We start from the raw sequence: 19,141 nt of genomic DNA, 5'->3' as shown, positions 1-19,141 counted from the left end.
GTCGGCTCCTCTCCCAGCGCGACCCGCAGCAGGATCTTCCGGCAGGACTCGGCTCCCGCTGGTCGGCGGGTCGCGTGGGCGGGGCCAGATAACCCCCGAGACGTGCTCTCCCGTCGTGCCGGCCGCCGCCGCAACTGGGTCCGGCCTCCTGGGCACGAGAGGCCGGTGCTCAGCAGGCCTCAACTCGTTACTGCCCCGGTCGCCGCCACAGGTCTCCTGCCAGGTCAGCGAGTGCACCGGACGGCGCCCCCAGTCACTGGCGACCTCCGCTGCTCCTTTCGCGCAGGTAGGGACGCTCTGGACCCCGCTATCCGGTGCTGTGCTGAGTCGGCGTCGGAGAGGCTCTCAGAAGCGTCCTACTCCGACGCCATCTTGGCCACGCCCCCCTGCACTATATTTTCTAAGTAGTCTGTTAAGGTCTCTTTTAACTTACACATCCTCTTTAATATGTTTTCTTTGGAAATCGGTAATAGGCTGGCTCCCAGTTGTGCTTCTGTTTCATTAATTTCTGCTTCGAGGTTTTTTATGTCGATTTTCCTTTGCTTATTTTTATGTGCATCTAAGCTAAGTAGATGCCCTCTTATTACTGCTTTGTATGTGTCCCATTTAATTCTCTCGGAAGTTTCTTCACCATTGTCTGCAAAGTAATTAATTGTCAGTTTTAACAGTTTCTCCACACTCTCATCCGTTGTTAGAATTGATCGATCCAGAGTCCATCTAGTAAGAGTTGAATTTTGTGTTAGTGAGAGTTTTAGTTGGACAGCCGAATGGTCTGATAGGTGAGCTGGTTGATGTACAATACTTTTAACCTTGTCTCGGAGTGAGTTGCTTATTAAAAAGAAATCTATCCTAGATTTATGTCCTAATTTTTTATTGTGAAAAGTAAACGGGTATGCTTTTTCTCCTTTTTGTTTCCACATATCGTCTATGTTTAGATCTCTCTTAAGTATTCCCAACCATTCCCTCATCTTTGGTGAATTTCTTTGTTTAGAGGGAGGTTGCCTATCTACAGACGGGTCTAATATTATGTTATAATCTCCTCCTAAAATTATTGGGACTGTAAATGTTATTAATTGTGAGTATAATTTCTTGAGTGTCGCCGGGTCGTCAATGTTTGGGCCATAATAGCCTAATATCATAAGTGACAAACCTTCTATTCTAATTTTGGCCATTGCCCATCTTCCCTTTCGGTCAACCTCTTCTGATTCCAGCTTAGCATTCAAGGATTTTTTTATGAGAATTGCCACTCCTTTTATATTGCAATCCTGTGCTGTGTGAATGCTTGAGCCAATCCAATGTAAATTTTTCACAATTTGAGACCAATCTGATTTTGTTAAGTGAGTTTCTTGAAGGATAATTATCTCGCTTTCTACTTCTTTTAAGTACTCCAAGATTCTTCTTCTTCTCTTGGGAGTTCTAAGACCGTTAACATTCCATGAGAGTATTTTTATCATCTTTTCTTTCGCCATTCCATTTTAGAGAAAAACTTTGAGAATATCAAAACAACAAATATAAGGAAAAAAAGTAAAAAAATGAAAAGAAAAATAGACCATCTTGTCCACTCCGAAAACCTTTGTTTACCAAATTTGAGGTTATTTTTTTGTTTTTTTTCCCCTATTTTGCTCCCCACCCACTTATAGTTATATCTTACATATTTACTGTTCAGTGCTGATAAGACATCCCACCCTGAGGAAGCCTCCCTTCTTCTTTCTTCAGGTGGTATTCCCCACCCTTTTCGTGCTCCGCGGCGCCAGCTTTTCTATTGTTTATTAGGTGATTCTTATGCCTTTACATTCCCCTTTCATTTTAAATTGTTGGCTTTTTAGGTCAGTTTCATGTTTTGCTACTAAAGAATTAGTTAATTTTCTCCTGTTATTTCATTAGACTTGATTCGTCTTGTCGATTTCAATTTGATCTTTTATCTGCTGGATGAGGTTTTCTACCTCTTTTGGCTCTCTTAAGTTGTGCATTTTGTTTCTCCACATTATTCTTAAGGCAGCTGGGAATTTCAGTTGGACATTTGCTCCCAAACTTTTTAATTCTTGCATGTGTTGTCCCAGCTCCCACTGTCTATCTTGCGTTGCCTTGCATATGTCAGATCTGACGCGAAATGACCAATTGTCTTTATTAAAAGATCCGCTTTTTAAACCCTCATTGAGTAATCTTTCCTTCAGAGAATAAGTCTTGAAATGTATTAGTATTTTCCTTGGGGCTTTCCGGTCTTTACTTTTCCTGAAAGGATCCCTATGCACTCGCTGAATGTCTGTTGATAATTCACATTCTTTTACCCATGGAAAGAACTCTTCTAGCAAAGATATAACATATGATTTTATATCTGACCCTTCCAAATTTTCAGGAATGTTCAATAGTCTGAGGTTATTGCGTCTCCCTTGATTCTCCAAGGATTCAAGTTTTTCTTTGATGGCCTTCTCACTGTCTTTAATTTGTCGTATTTCTCTTTGGTTTGTGTCTACTTTTTTGGTTAAAGAGCCAATCTCATTTTCCACTGCCGTTACTCGTACTCCTAAATCGTTCAATTTCTGATCAAGGTTTTCGACTACTTCTTGAATTTTAGATTGATTTCCTTCTGATATTGAGAATTTCTCTCTCAATTCCCCCAAAATTTTGTCCATCATTTTATCCAAGCGCGCCCCCATTATTTCTTCCATCTTACTTACACCCGACTGATCCGTAACCTGCTCTGAGTCTTGCTCCTCTGGCCGTAATTCTTGCCAAATTACATCTTTTTCTTTTACCGCTTGTTGCCTCTCTGCTTCCCCTTGTTGTTCTTGTTGTTCTTGTGGGGTTATATCCGCTTCAACTTCAGGTTCAGTTTCATTCTCTTTACCTGAGATTTGTGTCATTGAATTACTCATTATTAATATTGGCTGATGTAATGTCTGAAGTGATTCAAACGAGGATTGGTAGGCCTTTTGTTGTATATTCTCGCCTTCTCCTTCCTCTTACTCTTCCTCTTCTTCTGTGCTTTCTTCCAGGTACTGTAGTGCAGGTATCTCTTCTTCTTCGTTCTCACCAGTAAATTCTTTATCCTTGCCTCCAACTTCGTCTAAGGTAGCCGTCAATGTAGTTGTCGAGGTATTCACGGCTGCAGTTTCTGCCACGGGCTGTCCCCCTCGTATCTGTAGTACCTGTTGCACTTTAAAGTAAGATCTTAGAGACGGAGTAATTTTAACTTTCTCCCCCTGAATTTCGTTTTTGAAACTCTGCCTTTAATACTTTCTGATAGTTCATCCAATCGCGGTAGATTTCTTTTTTTTATACTTCTCGGAATAATGTTCTTTTTCTTTTGGATTAATGGTGTATTTTGTTTAGGTAAATTCCGGCTTCTTAGGGAGTAGACTGATCTTTCAGTTTCCTCTTCCTTTTTGTCTAATGAAACTGTGAGTATTGTTTTGTTTGTTTTGTTTACTTGAGGTTTTTTTGACCTAGTGGTGCAAGTAAATGCAGGGATAAATGCAGGGGTAAGGCTTTCGCTACTATTTTCTACCTCCAAGGCAGCACCGTCTTCTCCTGCTAGAGTGTGTTCTTTGGCGTTCTGACAAAGTTCTTGTTCTTTTTCTTTTTCCTCCCTCTGTGGAAAAGTATACAGTAGTCTAGGATCAGTAAGGTTCCTGTCTTCAGGAGCAACCCAAATTCCTTTTCCGTTCATCCAGTACCAGTCATTTAATGTTTGTTGTATCTGTAAATCCTTATAGTACTTCTGGTTTTTGTTCAGTTTTACATTTATATTTATTTTCACTTTTGTATAACACTGGAGATTAGCTTTTTTAGCCTTATTGTATTTACCTTTGGGTTCATTCGTGTTATTGCTTTGGTTATTTTGATTTCCTTGTTTTTCCTCGTAATAGTGTGCTTCCACGCAGCCTCCGAGGGCAGCGCTGCTAACCCCGCTCCCTCCTCCCCGGAAGGGGAAGGTAATTCTTCCAAGTGCCCTCCTGCAACCCTGGGCGGCGTTTCTCGCTTTCTCCCAGAGCTCCGCTGCTGCCGCTTTGAAGCCGCGTTGTCTCCACACCAGCATGCGGTCCTATGCCGAACACCGCCTCCGTCCACAACAACCAGGCACCCGTCGAGCACAGTATCAACGCCGCCTGTCACCGTGCAGCTCGCCCTCGCCCTCTCTTGTTACCTGAACCTCCGTGAGTTTTCAGTAATTTTCGGTAGTTTGGGCACCTCGTTATACCCCCTTCCTAGCGTTCTTCCTGAGGTGTGCTATTTTACGGAGTCGGAGGGAGGAGAGGGATGGAGGGAGGGTGGGAGGGAGCGCCTCTACTTCGGAGGTCGTTTTCAATTAACTTGGAATCTATAGATTGTGAATATCGAGTATATAGCCCTCACCTTGACCGGATCATTGCCCGACCGTTTGTATCTTCTAGGGGGATGCAGACATCAGGTTTCTGTTTCTGGTTACTGGCGTCTCTGGAGCTCGCGACCGAGCGTCTTAGTCGGCCGCCATCTTCCTCCTCCCGCCAATGCTTGTTTCACACATAATTCTCTGAGGCATTGGGGTGTTGGCCCATGATGAGTACTTCTGTTTTGTCAGTGTTGAGTTGTAGGCAGCTGCTTTTCATCCATTTGGCGATGGCTTCCATGCCTTCTTAAAAGTTGTGTTTTGTTGCGTTGGGTTCGTTGGATTGAGAGAGGATGAGTTGGGTATCGTCTGCGTCTGAAACAATTTTAGTCCATGGGTTCTGATGATGGGGGTGAGCTGAGCCATGTAGACATTGAAGAGCATAGGGCTGGGGGAGAACCCCTGGGGGACTCCACAGGTGGTTGGTGTGGGGTCCGAGAGGGAAGGAGGGAGTCTGACCCGCTGCGCTCTGCCGGAGAGGAAAGAGTGGAACCAGTCGAGGGCCTTGTCCCGGATCCCTGCGTCGTGGAGTCTGCGTGTTAGGGTGCGGTGGGAGACTGTATATCTAGACTTACATCTTTTAAACTGCCAAGCGCATTTACTCAAGATGGGTTTGTGTCAGTCTAGACTTACATCTTTTTGGCCTCCTAGTGAAGCAGCTATGGAGAGAAGATTCTCCAGGGGCGATCTGAGGTTAGGGATTAGCTCTTGTCACTTCACCCACGGACCTGACAAATTCAGCAGAAACTTTTTCTGAGCTCAGGATAAAGCAGACAGGCCTCATTTCACCAAACTAAAGAATACTCACTTCATGAGAGGATGTAATGGTCTCACTGCAGCAGAAATCTCTATCCATTACCAACATTAAGTCCTGGTCCCTCAAAAGAAATTCCTGTTCACAACCCCCACAACCACCAGGGACAATTAAGCACTATTATTGTTATGTTATGTTCAAGCATATTTGATTGCGCCCAGGATGGGTAGAGGTGCTGTAAATTCAGTAAGGGGCGTCCGAAAGAAACACTGTTTTTATTCTGCTCATAAGATAGCAAAAGCTTTACCTTTTTCCCCAGAGCAAACACAAAGATGTTGGTGAATGGTACAGTCATCAGGTTACGTATCACAACATGCTGCTAAATTCTGATGGACACCTGTCAATCAGGATGTGGCTATTTTCCCTTACCCAAGTCTACTTGATCCTTACCCTCCTTGAACGAATGATTGAGAAGTTTTGCAATTGAGTCACCTCCTGAGGTGAATTTGATTGGACGACGGTCTGCGATGGTAGGTCCGGTGTCTCATTCCCCACCTCAGTCAGGCTCCAATGAGCACTTCATTAGAAGACAGTTCTCGGATTGGTGGCCAGGCACGCAACACCCATTGGACTGAAAGAGCTTCAGCCCCCCCATCGTGTGTGGCAGCCCGGGATGAGACAGCATCCCGGGCGCACACCCCCCGCACCCGAGCACTTCACAGGTCTTTGAGACCATTTACATGTTAATGAGGCCTTGGTGTTGTTTGACCCCTTCTAAGAGCCCCTGCAGCTCCACTCTGCCTGTTGATTAAATGTTCAGCCCCCCGAAATGTGGCTCTAGTTGCGCCTCTGTTGGTGGCACATTAGTATAACTCACCTGGCTCCTCTACAATGACCTTCCCGAGGAGTATCTTTCTTGTAGTTGGATGGCAGGCTCTTTACATGAATGAGCATTAGAAAATTTGAAAAAGATCTGAGCTGTGTTGTAGGAGGGTCGCTACAATAGAGTGGAAGAAGCCTTTGCGGATATCTCACAGGTTCCAGAGACAGCCAAAAGCACCAGAAATGAATGGGCTAGTGGCAAGAAAGCTGCGGGAAGCCCTTGACGGGAGCCCTAGAAATCAAATCTTGGTTAGAGCATGCCATAAAGATTTTAAATTTAAATTGTCAAAACACAAATCCGTTCTGAAGGAGGAAGCATGGAGGGAGCTGACTGAGGCTCGTACCCTGAGGCACAGCTCTAGGTTTTGGAGTATCATTAATAGACCGTTCTTAGAGCATGATGAAGGTAGAAAATCAGGTGCACATATCACTGAGGATGAATGGGTGCTCCACTTTAAAACTATGTTTGAGAGCCCGCTTGAGCAAACCTGTCAGCAAGGCTGAGAGGTAGATGCCCCGTACTAACCTTTGAACTGGGGGAGGTTGAGGGGGGCATCACCGGGCTAGCAAGTAATAAAGTGCCTGGACCCAATGGCATCCCTCCTGACCTTTTTAAATCTGACCCACCTTTTTGGGCGACAAGGTAAGGATGCCCCACGTCCTGGGCCACCTCGACTATAGTGCCTGTTTTTAAAAAGAGTGATCGTGACAGCACACACTTGTTACAGGCCGATCTCGCTGTTGGATTCAGTGGTCAAGGTGGTGGGCCGCGTGTTACTTGACAGATTGACCACCTGGGCAGAGGAACATGATATTCTTTCAGATGTTCAGATGTTCAGTATGGGTTCCGCTCAGGTCGTTCAACCGTGGCCCAATGCCTTAACCTAACCATGATACTCAATAAATACACAGTTGCGCGTTCTAGTACCATTTATTTAGCCTTCATGGACTTGTCTTCCGCATTTGATCACGGGAACAGGGCAAATCTGTGGCAATCGATGTAGGACATTGGGGTTAGCAGAAACATTGTCTATTTTTTAGAGGATCTTCATCGGGAAACCAAGGCCAACGTTAGATTCTCGCAGGACCTTCGCGTGTCACAGGATTTTGATATAAAAAGAGGTGTACGCCAAGGTTGTATTTTGGCTTCCTTCTTGTTTAACCTCTATATTAATGATTTAGATAAAGCCCTCTTATCTACAGGGGTAGACTATCCGCATGAAGGGCGTTGAGGTCTCCCTGTTTTACTTTATGCGGATGACGCAGTTCTCATATCTAGGACTGCCAGGGGGCTTCAAACCCTGCTTGACACCTTTTCCGACTTAATGTCGGAACAAGACTTATCTATCTTCAACTCAAAATCCTACATCATGCAAGTGGGGACTCTCCTCAAAAAATGTTTTAAATTTAGGGTAGGTCCTGCCAAGTTACTTCGTACAGATGTCTTTTCATATCTTGGGGTCATACTGGATGACCAGATAAAATGGGAGCCTCTCAAACAAAGAAAGAAGGGGGATCTGGTGCGTTCGAACGCGGCCATTTTAAACTTTGCTTCTAAACTAGGAAATAGACTTAGCGCCACTTTGATGAAGATCTACCAAGCAAGGAGAGTAGCTATTGCCTCCTATGGGAGCGAAATATGGGGTCATGCCTCCACTGACGTTTTACAGGTGGTCAAGAATACTTTTCTGAAGCGCCTGCTGGGTGTTCCGTGTGGCCTGTCAAACGAGGTGGTACACGAGGAGCTGTGGGTGCCTTATTTAAGTGACGCCCTGGCACTTCGCCTCTTAATGTTCTGGCTAAATATGTGGTTGCACAAGAGACTAATGCTGAGCGAGTTGATTTTAAAAGAGTGTATGGCCCTTGACTATGTGCTCAGCATACCCTGGCTCAGACATATTAGGAGCAGTTAAAAAAGTTAGGACGAGTCGAACAAGTTACTTACCTTCGGTAACGATATATCTGTAAGACAGTAGTTAGTATTAGATTCCTTACCTTAGAATATCCCCAGGCGTCAGTCTGGATCCGGAAACTTTTGCGTAGCAGTACCCCTGCGCGTCGGTAGGCGTCGTCTGCAGGCGTCCCCTGCGGCTCCGCGTCGTCGGCGTCGTGCGCCGTGATGACGTCGCTGGAGTATATAGACGCCGCCTCCGCGCGCTGACGTCAGTTCTTTGCACACAGCTTTTCCGCGCCAGAACACGCAGAGCCATGTGAGAACTAACACTGGTGCCAATTGAAACTAGGGCCCTGAAAGGGATGTCCTTAACCCTAGGTATCAGTTCGCAGAACGGGGAGGATGGGTGGGGCGGTAAGGAATCTAATACTAACTACTGTTTCTTACAGATATATCGTTACCGAAGGTAAGTAACTTGTGAAACAGGTTAGTATTAGATTCCTTACCTTAGAATAGATACCCCAGCAATACCAACCCCGGTGGTGGGTCTGCGAACCAATACAATCCTACACCAGAAAGTCCTGGAGGACCGAACGGCCAAAGAAGCCGTCCCTCCGGACTTGACTGTCCAGGCAGTAATGCCTCGCAAAGGTGTGCAGCGAGGCCCACATAGCCGCCTGGCAAATGTCCTGCAAAGGGACTCCCCGGCCCAGGGCAGTAGTAGCCGCCGTGGCCCGAGTGGAATGGGCCCTCAGCCCAACCGGAGGCTCCTTCCGAGCCAAAGAGTAGCATGCTTTGATGCACAGAACGACCCACCGAGAGATGGTTCGTTTCTGTACCGCCCTTCCCTTCTTCTCACCCACGTAGCCAACAAACAGTTGGTCATCCACCCGGAACTGGCGTGTGCGATCCATATAAAATGAAAGCGCACGTTTTGGGTCCAGACGATGGAGCCGCTCTTCATCCTTTGAAGGATGCGGAGGCGGGAAGAAGGAGGGTAAGGTGATGGACTGCCCGATGTGAAAAGCAGAAACTACTTTGGGCAGGAAAGAAGGTCTAGTCCTAAGAACCACCTTGTCAGGATGAACGGACAAGAAAGGAGGTTTAACAGAAAGAGCCTGGAGCTCACTCACTCTCCTGGCAGAGGTGATGGCAACCAGGAAGGCCGTCTTTAAAGTGAGAAGACGGAGAGGACAGGAATGAAGCGGCTCAAAGGGAGCACACATCAAGAATGTCAGAACCAGGTTCAAGTCCCACTGAGGCATCACGAACGGAACAGGTGGATACATGTGCGTGATGCCTTTCAAGAATCTCAGTACAATAGGGGACTTGAATAAAGATGGCTGATCAGGTAGCCTTAAGAAGGCGGAAAGGGCAGAAAGGTAGCCCTTGATAGTGCCCAGAGCAGAGCCCTGCTGGGCAAGAGAAAGAAGGAAGAGGAGAACCTCGGAAAGAGGGGCAGAAAGGGGATCCACAGCCTTTGCTGTGCACCATGCCACAAATCTGTTCCACCGGCAGGCGTATACCGACTTTGTGGAGGGATGCCTGGCTGCCAGAATCACATCACAGACTTCAGGAGGCAAGTCAAATGGCCTCAACTGTCGCCGCTCAATCTCCAAGCATGGAGGTGGAGACTGGACAGGTTCGGGTGGAGGACCGTCCCCTGCTGGTGCGACAGAAGGTCCTCCTGAAGGGGCAGGCGGATCGAGGGACCGACTGACATGCTGAGTAGCTCGGGATACCAGTACCTTCGAGCCCAGTCCGGAGCCACAAGGATAACTTGGGCCCGGTCGCGCCTGATCTTCTTCAGCACTCTGGGCAGAAGTGGTATAGGCGGAAAGGCGTACAACAGACCGCAACTCCACTTGCGCCGAAAGGCGTCGCCGAGCGAGTGCCGTCTTGGAAACTCCAACGCGCAGAACTGATGACATTGCACGTTCTCTTCTGTGGCGAATAGATCTAACCAAGGCTCTCCCCATTGCAGAAAGAGGCCTCTCGCCACGTCCGAGTTCAGACGCCATTCGTGATCCACCGAGCACCGACGGCTGAGTTCGTCCGCCCTGGCGTTCAGAGAACCTGCCAGGTGTTGAACCGTCAGAGTCACGCCCTGACGTTCCAGCCATTGCCAGAGACGCAGGGCCTCCTGGCAAAGGGTCCACGACCCCACACCGCCCTGTTTGTTGCAGTACCACATGGCGGTGGTGTTGTCCGTGAACACCTGCACTACACTCCCGTTGACAAAGGGGAGGAATGCCTTCAGTGCTAGGCGAATCGCCCGCAGCTCCAACATGTTGATATGGAGCCGGGACTCCGCCGGAGACCAGATGCCTCTGATCTCCGCCTCTCCCAAGTGGCCACCCCAGCCCTGGAGGGACGCGTCCGTCACAACCACGTGCTCCGGTTGGGGAAGGGAGAGGGATCTGCCTCTGACCCAATCGCGGTCCTGGAGCCACCACTGCAACTGTCTCGCAGTGCCCTCCGAGATCAGGACATGGTCGGAAAGGTTGCCCTGATGCTGGGCCCACTGAAACTTCAGGTCCCACTGCAGAGCCCGCATCCGCCACCTGGCGTGATGCACCAGAAGGATGCAGGAGGCCATCAGCCCCAGAAGCCGCAGCGTCAACCTGACCGAAACCCGGGATAACGGCTGAAAGATGGGAATCAAGGCCTGAATATCCCGGACCCGCCGTTCCGGAGGATAAACCCGAAACTGCGCCGAGTCGAGAACCGCTCCGATGAAAAGGAGCTTTTGAGAGGGACACAGGTGTGATTTCGGCACCTTGATGGAAAACCCCAGCTCGTGCAGGAGGTCTGCCGTCACCTGAAGGTGGTGGACGACTGTCTGGGGCGAGCCCGCCTTCAACAACCAGTCGTCGAGGTAGGGGAAGACTGAAACCCCTAACCGGCGCAGATGAGCTGCGACCACCGCCATCACTTTCGTGAACACCCGTGGGGCCCTGGTAAGGCCGAATGGGAGCACGATAAACTGAAAGTGCTCGTGGCCTACCGTGAACCGCAGGTAATGCCGGTGGGCCGGCAGGACGGGGATGTGAAAATACGCATCCTGCAAGTCCAACGCTACCATCCAGTCTTGTGGGTCTAGAGCAGCCAAGACCTGAGCCAAAGTCAACATCTTGAACTTCTCCTTCCGGAGGAAGCCGTTGACGTTCCGTAGGTCCAAGATAGGACGTAGGCCCCCTTTGTCCTTCTTGGGTACCAGAAAGTAGTGGGAGTAGCAACCACACCCTACTTCTGGCCCAGGAACGCGCTCGATGGCCCCCTTGGCCAAGAGGGCCGTAACTTCCTCCTGCAGAAGTGTCAAGTGGTCCCCCGACACACGGTGGTTCTGCGGTGGCATGGCTGGAGGAGTGGTCTTGAAGGGGAGGGAGTAGCCCCTGCGGACGAGCTGCAGCACCCACCTGTCCGATGTGATAGTGCGCCAGCGGGAGTGGTGATGGCGAACCCTGCCACCCACTGGCGTCACATGGGCCTGAAAGCCCGGACTAGGAGGATTTGGAGGCTGCTGCGGGGGGAGGTGTGGACTGACCTCGCCGCTGACCCCGACCGCCACCACGGCGGAATCCACGGCCGCCACCGCGCTGAGGAGCGTTCTGCGGCGCGTGGCTGGCAGCACGTGCGGGACCGCCCCTTCCGTGGCCACGAAAGGAGCGAAACGAACCCGTTTGCTGGCGCTGGGTCGAGAGACCCAAGGACTTGGCCGTGACCCTGGAGTCCTTGAAGCGCTCAAGCGTGTTGTCCGCTTTGTTGCCGAACAGGCGACTGCCATCGAATGGCATGTCCATCAGGGCATTCTGGACATCCGGCGAGAAGTTGGCGGATCTCAGCCAAGCATGGCGACGAATCGCCACCGTCGTGGACATTGCTCTGCCCAGCGAGTCGGTCGTGTCAAGACCACACCGTATGGAATACCTCGCCGCGTCTCGGCCTTCAACCAAAGCCTGGCCGAGCTTGTCCCGTACCTCCTGCGGGCATTGCGGCAGGCACTCTGCGACCGTATCCCACAGAGAGTGGGTGTAGCGGCCCAAAAGGCATGCGGTGTTGCAAGACCGCAGCCCCAGACTCAGAGACGAGAAGACCTTCTTGCCATACTGGTCGTACCGCTTAGATTCCCGATCGGGCGGAGCCGACGGAAATGCGGACTGGGAAGTGGAGGCCTGGATCACCAGACTCTCAGGGGAGGGATGGGTGGACAGAAAGGCAGGGTCGTCCGAACACGGACGGTGGCGCCTGGCAACGTTCCGATCAACAGGTGAACCGGAAGCGGGCCTGGACCACGTGCCCAAAAGGACATCCGTCAAGGCATCATTAAACGGCAGCAGAGGTTCCTGTGGACATGACTGCGGTTTGAATACCTCGGTGAGGATGTTAGGCTTCACCTTAGCGACGGGGAGCTCAAGGCTCAAGGCCTTGGCAGCCCTCATCAGTACCACCGAATAGGCAGCCCCAGCCTCCGACGCCACAGTGGGAGGAGAGACAAACCCAGGGTTAGGCGATTCGTCCAGACCACTGGCATCACCCAAGTCACCTGCCCAGTCCACGTCGTACTGGCATTCTCGTGACAGAGGGTCCTCAGACCCCTCCCAACCCTCTCCATAATCGTCCTCATCGCCATAGTTTGAGTCAACGATATAAACCGGCTCCTCGGAGCCAATGGGCCCCAACGGCGCCGGACTCGGCGTCGGACGATGCCGGTCCGACTCCGCGTCCGGATTCGGAGAGGGAATGGGGGTGGCGCCGCGCGGCGCTGGCGCCGGAGCCCCGACGCCGGCCGGAACCGACGTCGGAGTCACGGCGCCGCGCGGAGGCGGCACCACGGGGTGCCCCGATGGAATCGGCGCCGGAGAGGCCGGTTGACCAGCCGGCGACGACCCTGAAGGGCCCAGCGGCGCCGGGGCCGGAACCGCCGGCGGCGTCGGGGCAGGTACACCCGAACCGCTCGGGCCCCCAGACGGGACCGACGGGCCCGCAGGCGCCGTAGGCCCCGCCGGAGGAGACAGCGCCCTCATGGCCAAGAGGAACTCCTCAATCTCCTCGCGCGATGCGCCTTCCCCAGGGACCGACGGGTATGGGGCAGACGGCATCGGCGACCCACGCGGGGCCGCGGGGGTGGGGCCACCCGAACCCCCGGCCGCATCACGCGGGCGTCGGGGGGAGTCGGGGGTACGATGATGACGCCCCGACTTCTTGTGTCGCTTACCTGAGGAACCGGAGGAATGGTGACGACTTCCGGAGCGCTCGTGGCGGCTCCGCGACCGTTCCCTCGACCGCTCCCTCGACCTCCGTCCGGACCGGGACCGCTCTCGACGCGGGGCCGACACCCGGAGTTCGAGTAGCTTGCGGGACCGCTCCCGCCTAGCCTTACTCGTCAAGGCCCGGCAGTCGACGCAGGACTCCACGTCGTGGTCCGCGCCCAGACACCGGAGGCAGAGTCGATGGTGGTCGGTGACCGACATCAGGCGGTCGCACCCGTCACAACTTTTAAAACCGGGCATCCTACCGGCACCTGAAAGAGTTAGAGTTATCAAAAACTTAGGTCAAAAGACCGGAGTACTGCTCTTCGGATCTGCGCTAACTGGCGCGGAAAAAAGAAGAACTGACGTCAGCGCGCGGAGGCGGCGTCTATATACTCCAGCGACGTCATCACGGCGCACGACGCCGACGACGCGGAGCCGCAGGGGACGCCTGCAGACGACGCCTACCGACGCGCAGGGGTACTGCTACGCAAAAGTTTCCGGATCCAGACTGACGCCTGGGGATATTCTAAGGTAAGGAATCTAATACTAACCTGTTTCTTTCAGATAAACTATACACCAACCCTGAACTAATAACCAAAAAGGATCTGGGGATAACAAGGGAGTCCTTTAGCAGTTTAAGGAAATTGGAAAGGGAGGAGCTGGTACTCCGAAAACCCAGCGTCCGCAAATTCTTAATGCTAAAGACAACATCATTAGGGGAGCCTTATCTTCTGGGGTTTATATTTGTCTCTGAACTGTTTTAATTGACCAGGTTTCGCCTGGATCTTTTTCACTTCCTGCTTACCATACCTAGGGGGAGCAGTAGAGGCCAGTTGTTAGCACCCTGCGGCTGCGACGGAGAGTCTCCACAGGATTTGCTACTCTTTATGTTACTTTTCAAATTTTATGAGGTCCCCCGGAAGTTTTTTTTAGTTCCAATTTTAAAGAAGATTAATTTTAAGCAGGCTCGTCCCACCCTCTGGTACCTACAACTGCTGATGGATGAATGTATTTTCTTCATTGTTGGTTACTTGAACTCCACGGTGAAATCTAGGGCTTGTCTTGACTAAAAGCTTATAAGAGTCAGGGTTTAAGATCATTTTTTAAGACATATATGTTTTCGTGGAACGGGATAATTTTCCTGGAGAGCGTTGATCAAATGAGGAGATCATTTGTATTTGAACCTTGCATCTTAATGTTATAGATTATCATGGGCTGTTGTGCAATGTATTTTAACTATGACATACTGTATTGCTATTTTATGAAATCATGATATTTTATGTAACTTTGATGTATTGTTAACTTTATGGTTTTATACCTGTGAAATCGAATGAAGTTGATTTGATTTGATTTGACGGTGCAGAGCATGGAAAAGAGTAGACCATATTTCTTGATGTGTCTTCACACTATTGCAGATCATGCAAATTGCACACATGAAGCATTCATGCTTTTTTTTCTTTTGATAAAATGTAATGACATTTCTACAGATGGGAGTGGTGTTTCCCCTTGAAAATGCATAATGCCTTGTAAGGGCTCCATTCTCCATCCAACTATACATGGCTGTCTGGGCAGCCCCAGCATCCAGACACCATTCCAAGCATCATCGCTTTCCCACAGCACCACCGCTCTCCGCATGCCCACTCAGCCCCGGCAGATAGACATGCCTAGACACACACACAACATTTCCTGAGAGAAACAACAGCATATTCACGCCTCACCACCACCAGATTCTTAATCGTAGCCACTTGCTGGTCAGAACTCTCTAATTACCTGCCTCAACCAGGTTTAGACTGACCACTTCAGTAGAGGACATTCACTCAACAAGGACACCCTTTACCAAACAGCTTTAATAACTCTTCTGAAGCAGGTAAGTACGACCGCTTAACGAGCCAACAATCCTCCCACATAATTTATTTCACTTCAGATCTCTAATCCCTCAACCCACAGAGTATCAGAAGACCATCTCAAGGAGCCAATGTTCTTCAAGGGTGGCATCCCCGCGTCACATGTCTCTCCTCAATCACCTCACTATAATTCCTTGAGAAAAGAAGATAACACAATTTACCCACCTCTTCCAGAAATATGATGACGTTATCAAAAGTGAGTTCTGTTTTCTTCACCACTGGACTCTTCTCCAACTAGAAAACAAAAAAAAATGATACTGTTGGAAAATCACAGAACCATTTTTCATCACACGTTGAAACTCTTGAGGCACTACAAATGGTTAGTGGGCCCAGGTGCACCTAGCAACAAGAGGAAGTGAGTTCCTGCATGAAAATAATGAGGGGATCATAGGCACATTCCCACCTTTGAAGAATAAGGCACCTTAAAACAGCAATTTCCATGCTTGTACTTTTTTTTTTACAGTGCAGTGGTGTTAGGGGCTGCTTCCTGCATTTCTGGCCTGCATGCCAATAAAACCTGTTTATAGGCGTTGAATTGACTGGCATTTGCAACATATTACAATACAAATCTTTGTATAAGTGTCCATGTATGTGCAATCACCATTTTAGGGTGAGTGGAACTGGTCTGAGGTGTGTTCCTCCTCTGTCTGTTGCAGATACTCCAAGTGAAATACAGAAGTTGAGCTTAAAATATACAAACAGCTCCACATTGCCTCACTTCAAGACTCAGTAGCATCAAAATATGGCCTTCGAAACCCCCAGAAGCAGAGATGTACCCCTTTGTGACTCCCCGCCTTCCACACAGGAGCACAAATGTCTACTGAAAACTAAAACTTCCGAGTCTTGACCTGGGCTACAATATTCACATCTACAGGTCAATGGTCTGCTGTTTCTTAACACTTTCCATGCTCATGACGAGCTCAGCTCGTCATGAGGCACGGTTGAGCTGTGCTCATGACGAGGAACGTTCACACGCGAGTATAATTTTCCCATGCAGCATCCATGGATTTTGATGCATTCCGAGATTTACAAAAACTTGTAAACCTGGGAATAGGGGAAAATGATACGCATCCCCAGGAGAGGCGTAACAATGAGAAATATTTTATTGCTCCATGTTTTTTTCTTTTTCTACTCTGCAGCACACATGGAAAGAGGAAAAAGTCTCTCAGGATTGTTTTTGGGCAGGAAAGTGCCCCTTCCTGCACAACAAAAGAATCCTGCTTGCAACACCGGCATCCCTGCACCATGGTGCAAGGGTGCCGGCATTGGCGTTAGGTAACCCATTGTGCACCAGCGCAGGGGGAAGAGTCGGGAATGCACCATATGCCTTAAATACAGCTCATTCCTGCCCTTTCCCAGTGACCCAGTGCAGGAGGGGCACGGTGACTTGCTGCACTCTGTCACTTTTTCATAAATGTCCCCCATGTTGTTTACGAGTGTCATCAGGCCATGTGGCTCATAACTGGTAGGCTAACAACAGTCATCAGGTTACACAACGTACTGCTAAATTCTGACGGGCATCTGTCAATCGGAAGGGGACTTGTTTCTCTTAACTAAGTCTACGTGATCCTTACCCTCCTTGTAACGAATGAAGATCACCCACGGGGCATACAGGATTTCAAAAGCAATCAAGAGCTCTGAACTCACCCTGATTTCACATATACTTCACTGGAACCAACCACCCTGAAAGCCTTCCTCTCCATTCACAAATGGTTCACCTTCTTTGATTTCAATTCACTCTTTCTCCACAATCACTCTATCTAATCCCCTTGGAGACTTCAGAGGTGTGGAGGTGTTGAGAACAGGTTCTCCAATTTAAATAAGCGAACACACAGAACACCGTAAGAAAAACATTGGGGCTTCTGTGCTCCCTGAAGACTCACCTTCTTCACACTTTTCTTGACTGAGATGAACCCGGTAACCATCCCCACGTTGATCACGACCATGTTGGAGGATGCCCGATTGCCAACATAACTGGAAGACAAGCAGTGGGCGTGAAATGCAATGAGTGAAAAAATATTTCAAGTTGGCGCCAACATTTGTCCTGTTGCTACCAGGGTGGTGTCAGCTGCCAGATTTCACCCTATTAACAGTGCCAGAGAAAAGTCACGCATCTGACAAAGGATTTGCAAAGAGTGGCACGTTTGTATCTCTGCTGCCATTAAGTGTCATCGCTGTCAGTTTGTATCTCTGCTGCCATTAAGTGTAATCGCTGCGAGTTTCTATCTCTGCTGCACCCACGTGTCATCGCTGCCAGTTTCTTTATCTGCTGCCTCTATGTGTCATAGCTGCCAGTTTCTATCTCTGCTGCCCATATGTGTCATTGCGCCAGTTTCGATCTCTGCTGCCCCTATGTGACATTGCTGCCAGTTTCTATCTCTGCTCCCCCTATGTGTCATCGCTGCCAGTTTCTATCTCTGCTGCCTCTAAGTGTCATCGCTGTCAGTTTCTATCTCTGCTGCTCCATTGTGTCATCGCAGCCAGTTTCTCTGCTGCCCCTATGTGTCATCGCTGCCAGTTTCTCTCTCTACTGCCCCATGTGTCATTGCTGCCAGTTTCTATCTCTGCTGCCCCTAAGTGTCATTGATGCCAGTTTCTATCTCTGCTGCGCCTATGTGTCATTGCGCCAGTTTCGATCTCTGCTGCCCCTATCTATCATCACTGCCAGTTACTATCTCTGCTTCCCCTATGTGTCATCACTGCCAGTTTCTATCTCGGCTTCTCCTTTGTGTCATCGCTGCCAGTTTCTATCTCTGCTGCCCCTATGTGTCATCGCTGGCAGTTTCTATCTCTGCTGCCCCTATGTGTCATCGCTGCCAGTTTCTATCTCTGCTGCCCCTATGTGTCATCACTGCCAGTTTCCATCTCTGCTGCCCCTAAGTGTCATCGATGCCAGTTTCTATCTCTGCTGCCCCTATGTGTCATCGCTGCCAGTTTCTATCTCTGCTGCCCCTATGTGTCATCGCTGCCAGTTTCTATCTCTGCTGCCCCTATGTCTCAGTGCTCCCGGTTTCTATCTCTGCTGCCCCTATGTGTCATCGCTGCCAGTTTCTATCTCTGCTGCTCCTATGTGTCATCGCTGCCAGTTTCTATCGCTGCCGCTCCTATGTGTCATCGCTGCCAGTTTCTATCTCTGCTGCTCCTATGTGTCATCGCTGCCAGTTTCTCTGCTGCTCCTATGTGTCATCGCTGCCAGTTTCTATCGCTGCCGCTCCTATGTGTCAGTGCTCCCAGTTTCTATCTCTGCTGCTCCTTTGTGTCATCGCTGCCAGTTTCTATCTCTGCTGCCCCTATGTGTCATCGCTGCCAGTTTCTATCTCTGCTGCTCCTATGTGTCATCACTGCAAGTTTCTATCGCTGCTGCCCCTATGTGTTATCACTGCCATTTTCTATCTCTGCTGCTCCTAAGTGTCATTGCTGCCAGTTTCTATCTCTGCTGCCCCTATGTGTCATCGCTGCCAGTTTCTATCTCTGCTGCTCCTATGTGTCATCGCTGCCAGTTTCTATCTCTGCTGCCCGTTTGTGTCTCCGCTCCCAGTTCCTATCTCTGCTGCCCCTATGTGTCATCGCTGCCAGTTCCTATGTCTGCTGCCCCTATGTGTCATCGCTGCCAGTTTCTATCGCTGCCGCTCCTATGTCATCGCTGCCAGTTTCTATCTCTGCTGCCCCTTTGTGTCTTCACTCCCAGTTTCTATCTCTGCTGCCCCTATGTGTCATCGCTGCCAGTTTCTATCTCTGCTGCCCCTATGTGTCATCGCTGGCAGTTTCTATCTCTGCTGCTCCTATGTGTCATCGCTGCCAGTTTCTATCTCTGCTGCCCCTATGTGTCATCGCTGCCAGTTTCTATCTCTGCTGCCCCTTTGTTTCTTCGCTCCCAGTTTCTATCTCTGCTGCTCCCAGTTTCTATCTCTGCTGCTCCTATGTGTCATCGCTGCCAGTTTCTCTGCTGCTCCTATGTATCATTGCTGCCAGTTTCTATCTCTGCTGCCCCTATGTGTCATCGCTGCCAGTTTCTATCTCTGCTGCTCCTATGTGTCATTGCTCCCAGTTTCTATCTCTGCTGCTCCTATGTGTCATTGCTGC

General features: G+C 49.7%; 1 protein-coding gene across 1 annotated transcript in view; it reads right to left on the bottom strand.

Moving 5' to 3' along the window:
* Window positions 1-19,141, bottom strand: part of LOC144768022 (alpha-2-macroglobulin-like protein 1) — a 409,313-nt gene that overhangs the window by 48,167 nt on the left and 342,005 nt on the right. Inside the window, exon 30 of the mRNA XM_078651420.1 lies at window positions 15,224-15,292. Coding sequence (XP_078507546.1) covers window positions 15,224-15,292 — 69 coding nt within the window. The remainder of the gene's footprint in view (window positions 1-15,223; window positions 15,293-19,141) is intronic.

This window comes from Lissotriton helveticus, chromosome 7, assembly GCF_964261635.1.
Source record: "Lissotriton helveticus chromosome 7, aLisHel1.1, whole genome shotgun sequence".
Taxonomy (NCBI): Eukaryota; Metazoa; Chordata; class Amphibia; order Caudata; family Salamandridae; genus Lissotriton; species Lissotriton helveticus.
Note: the sequence above shows the minus strand (reverse complement) of the source record. Positions and strands in the feature narration are given on the sequence as shown.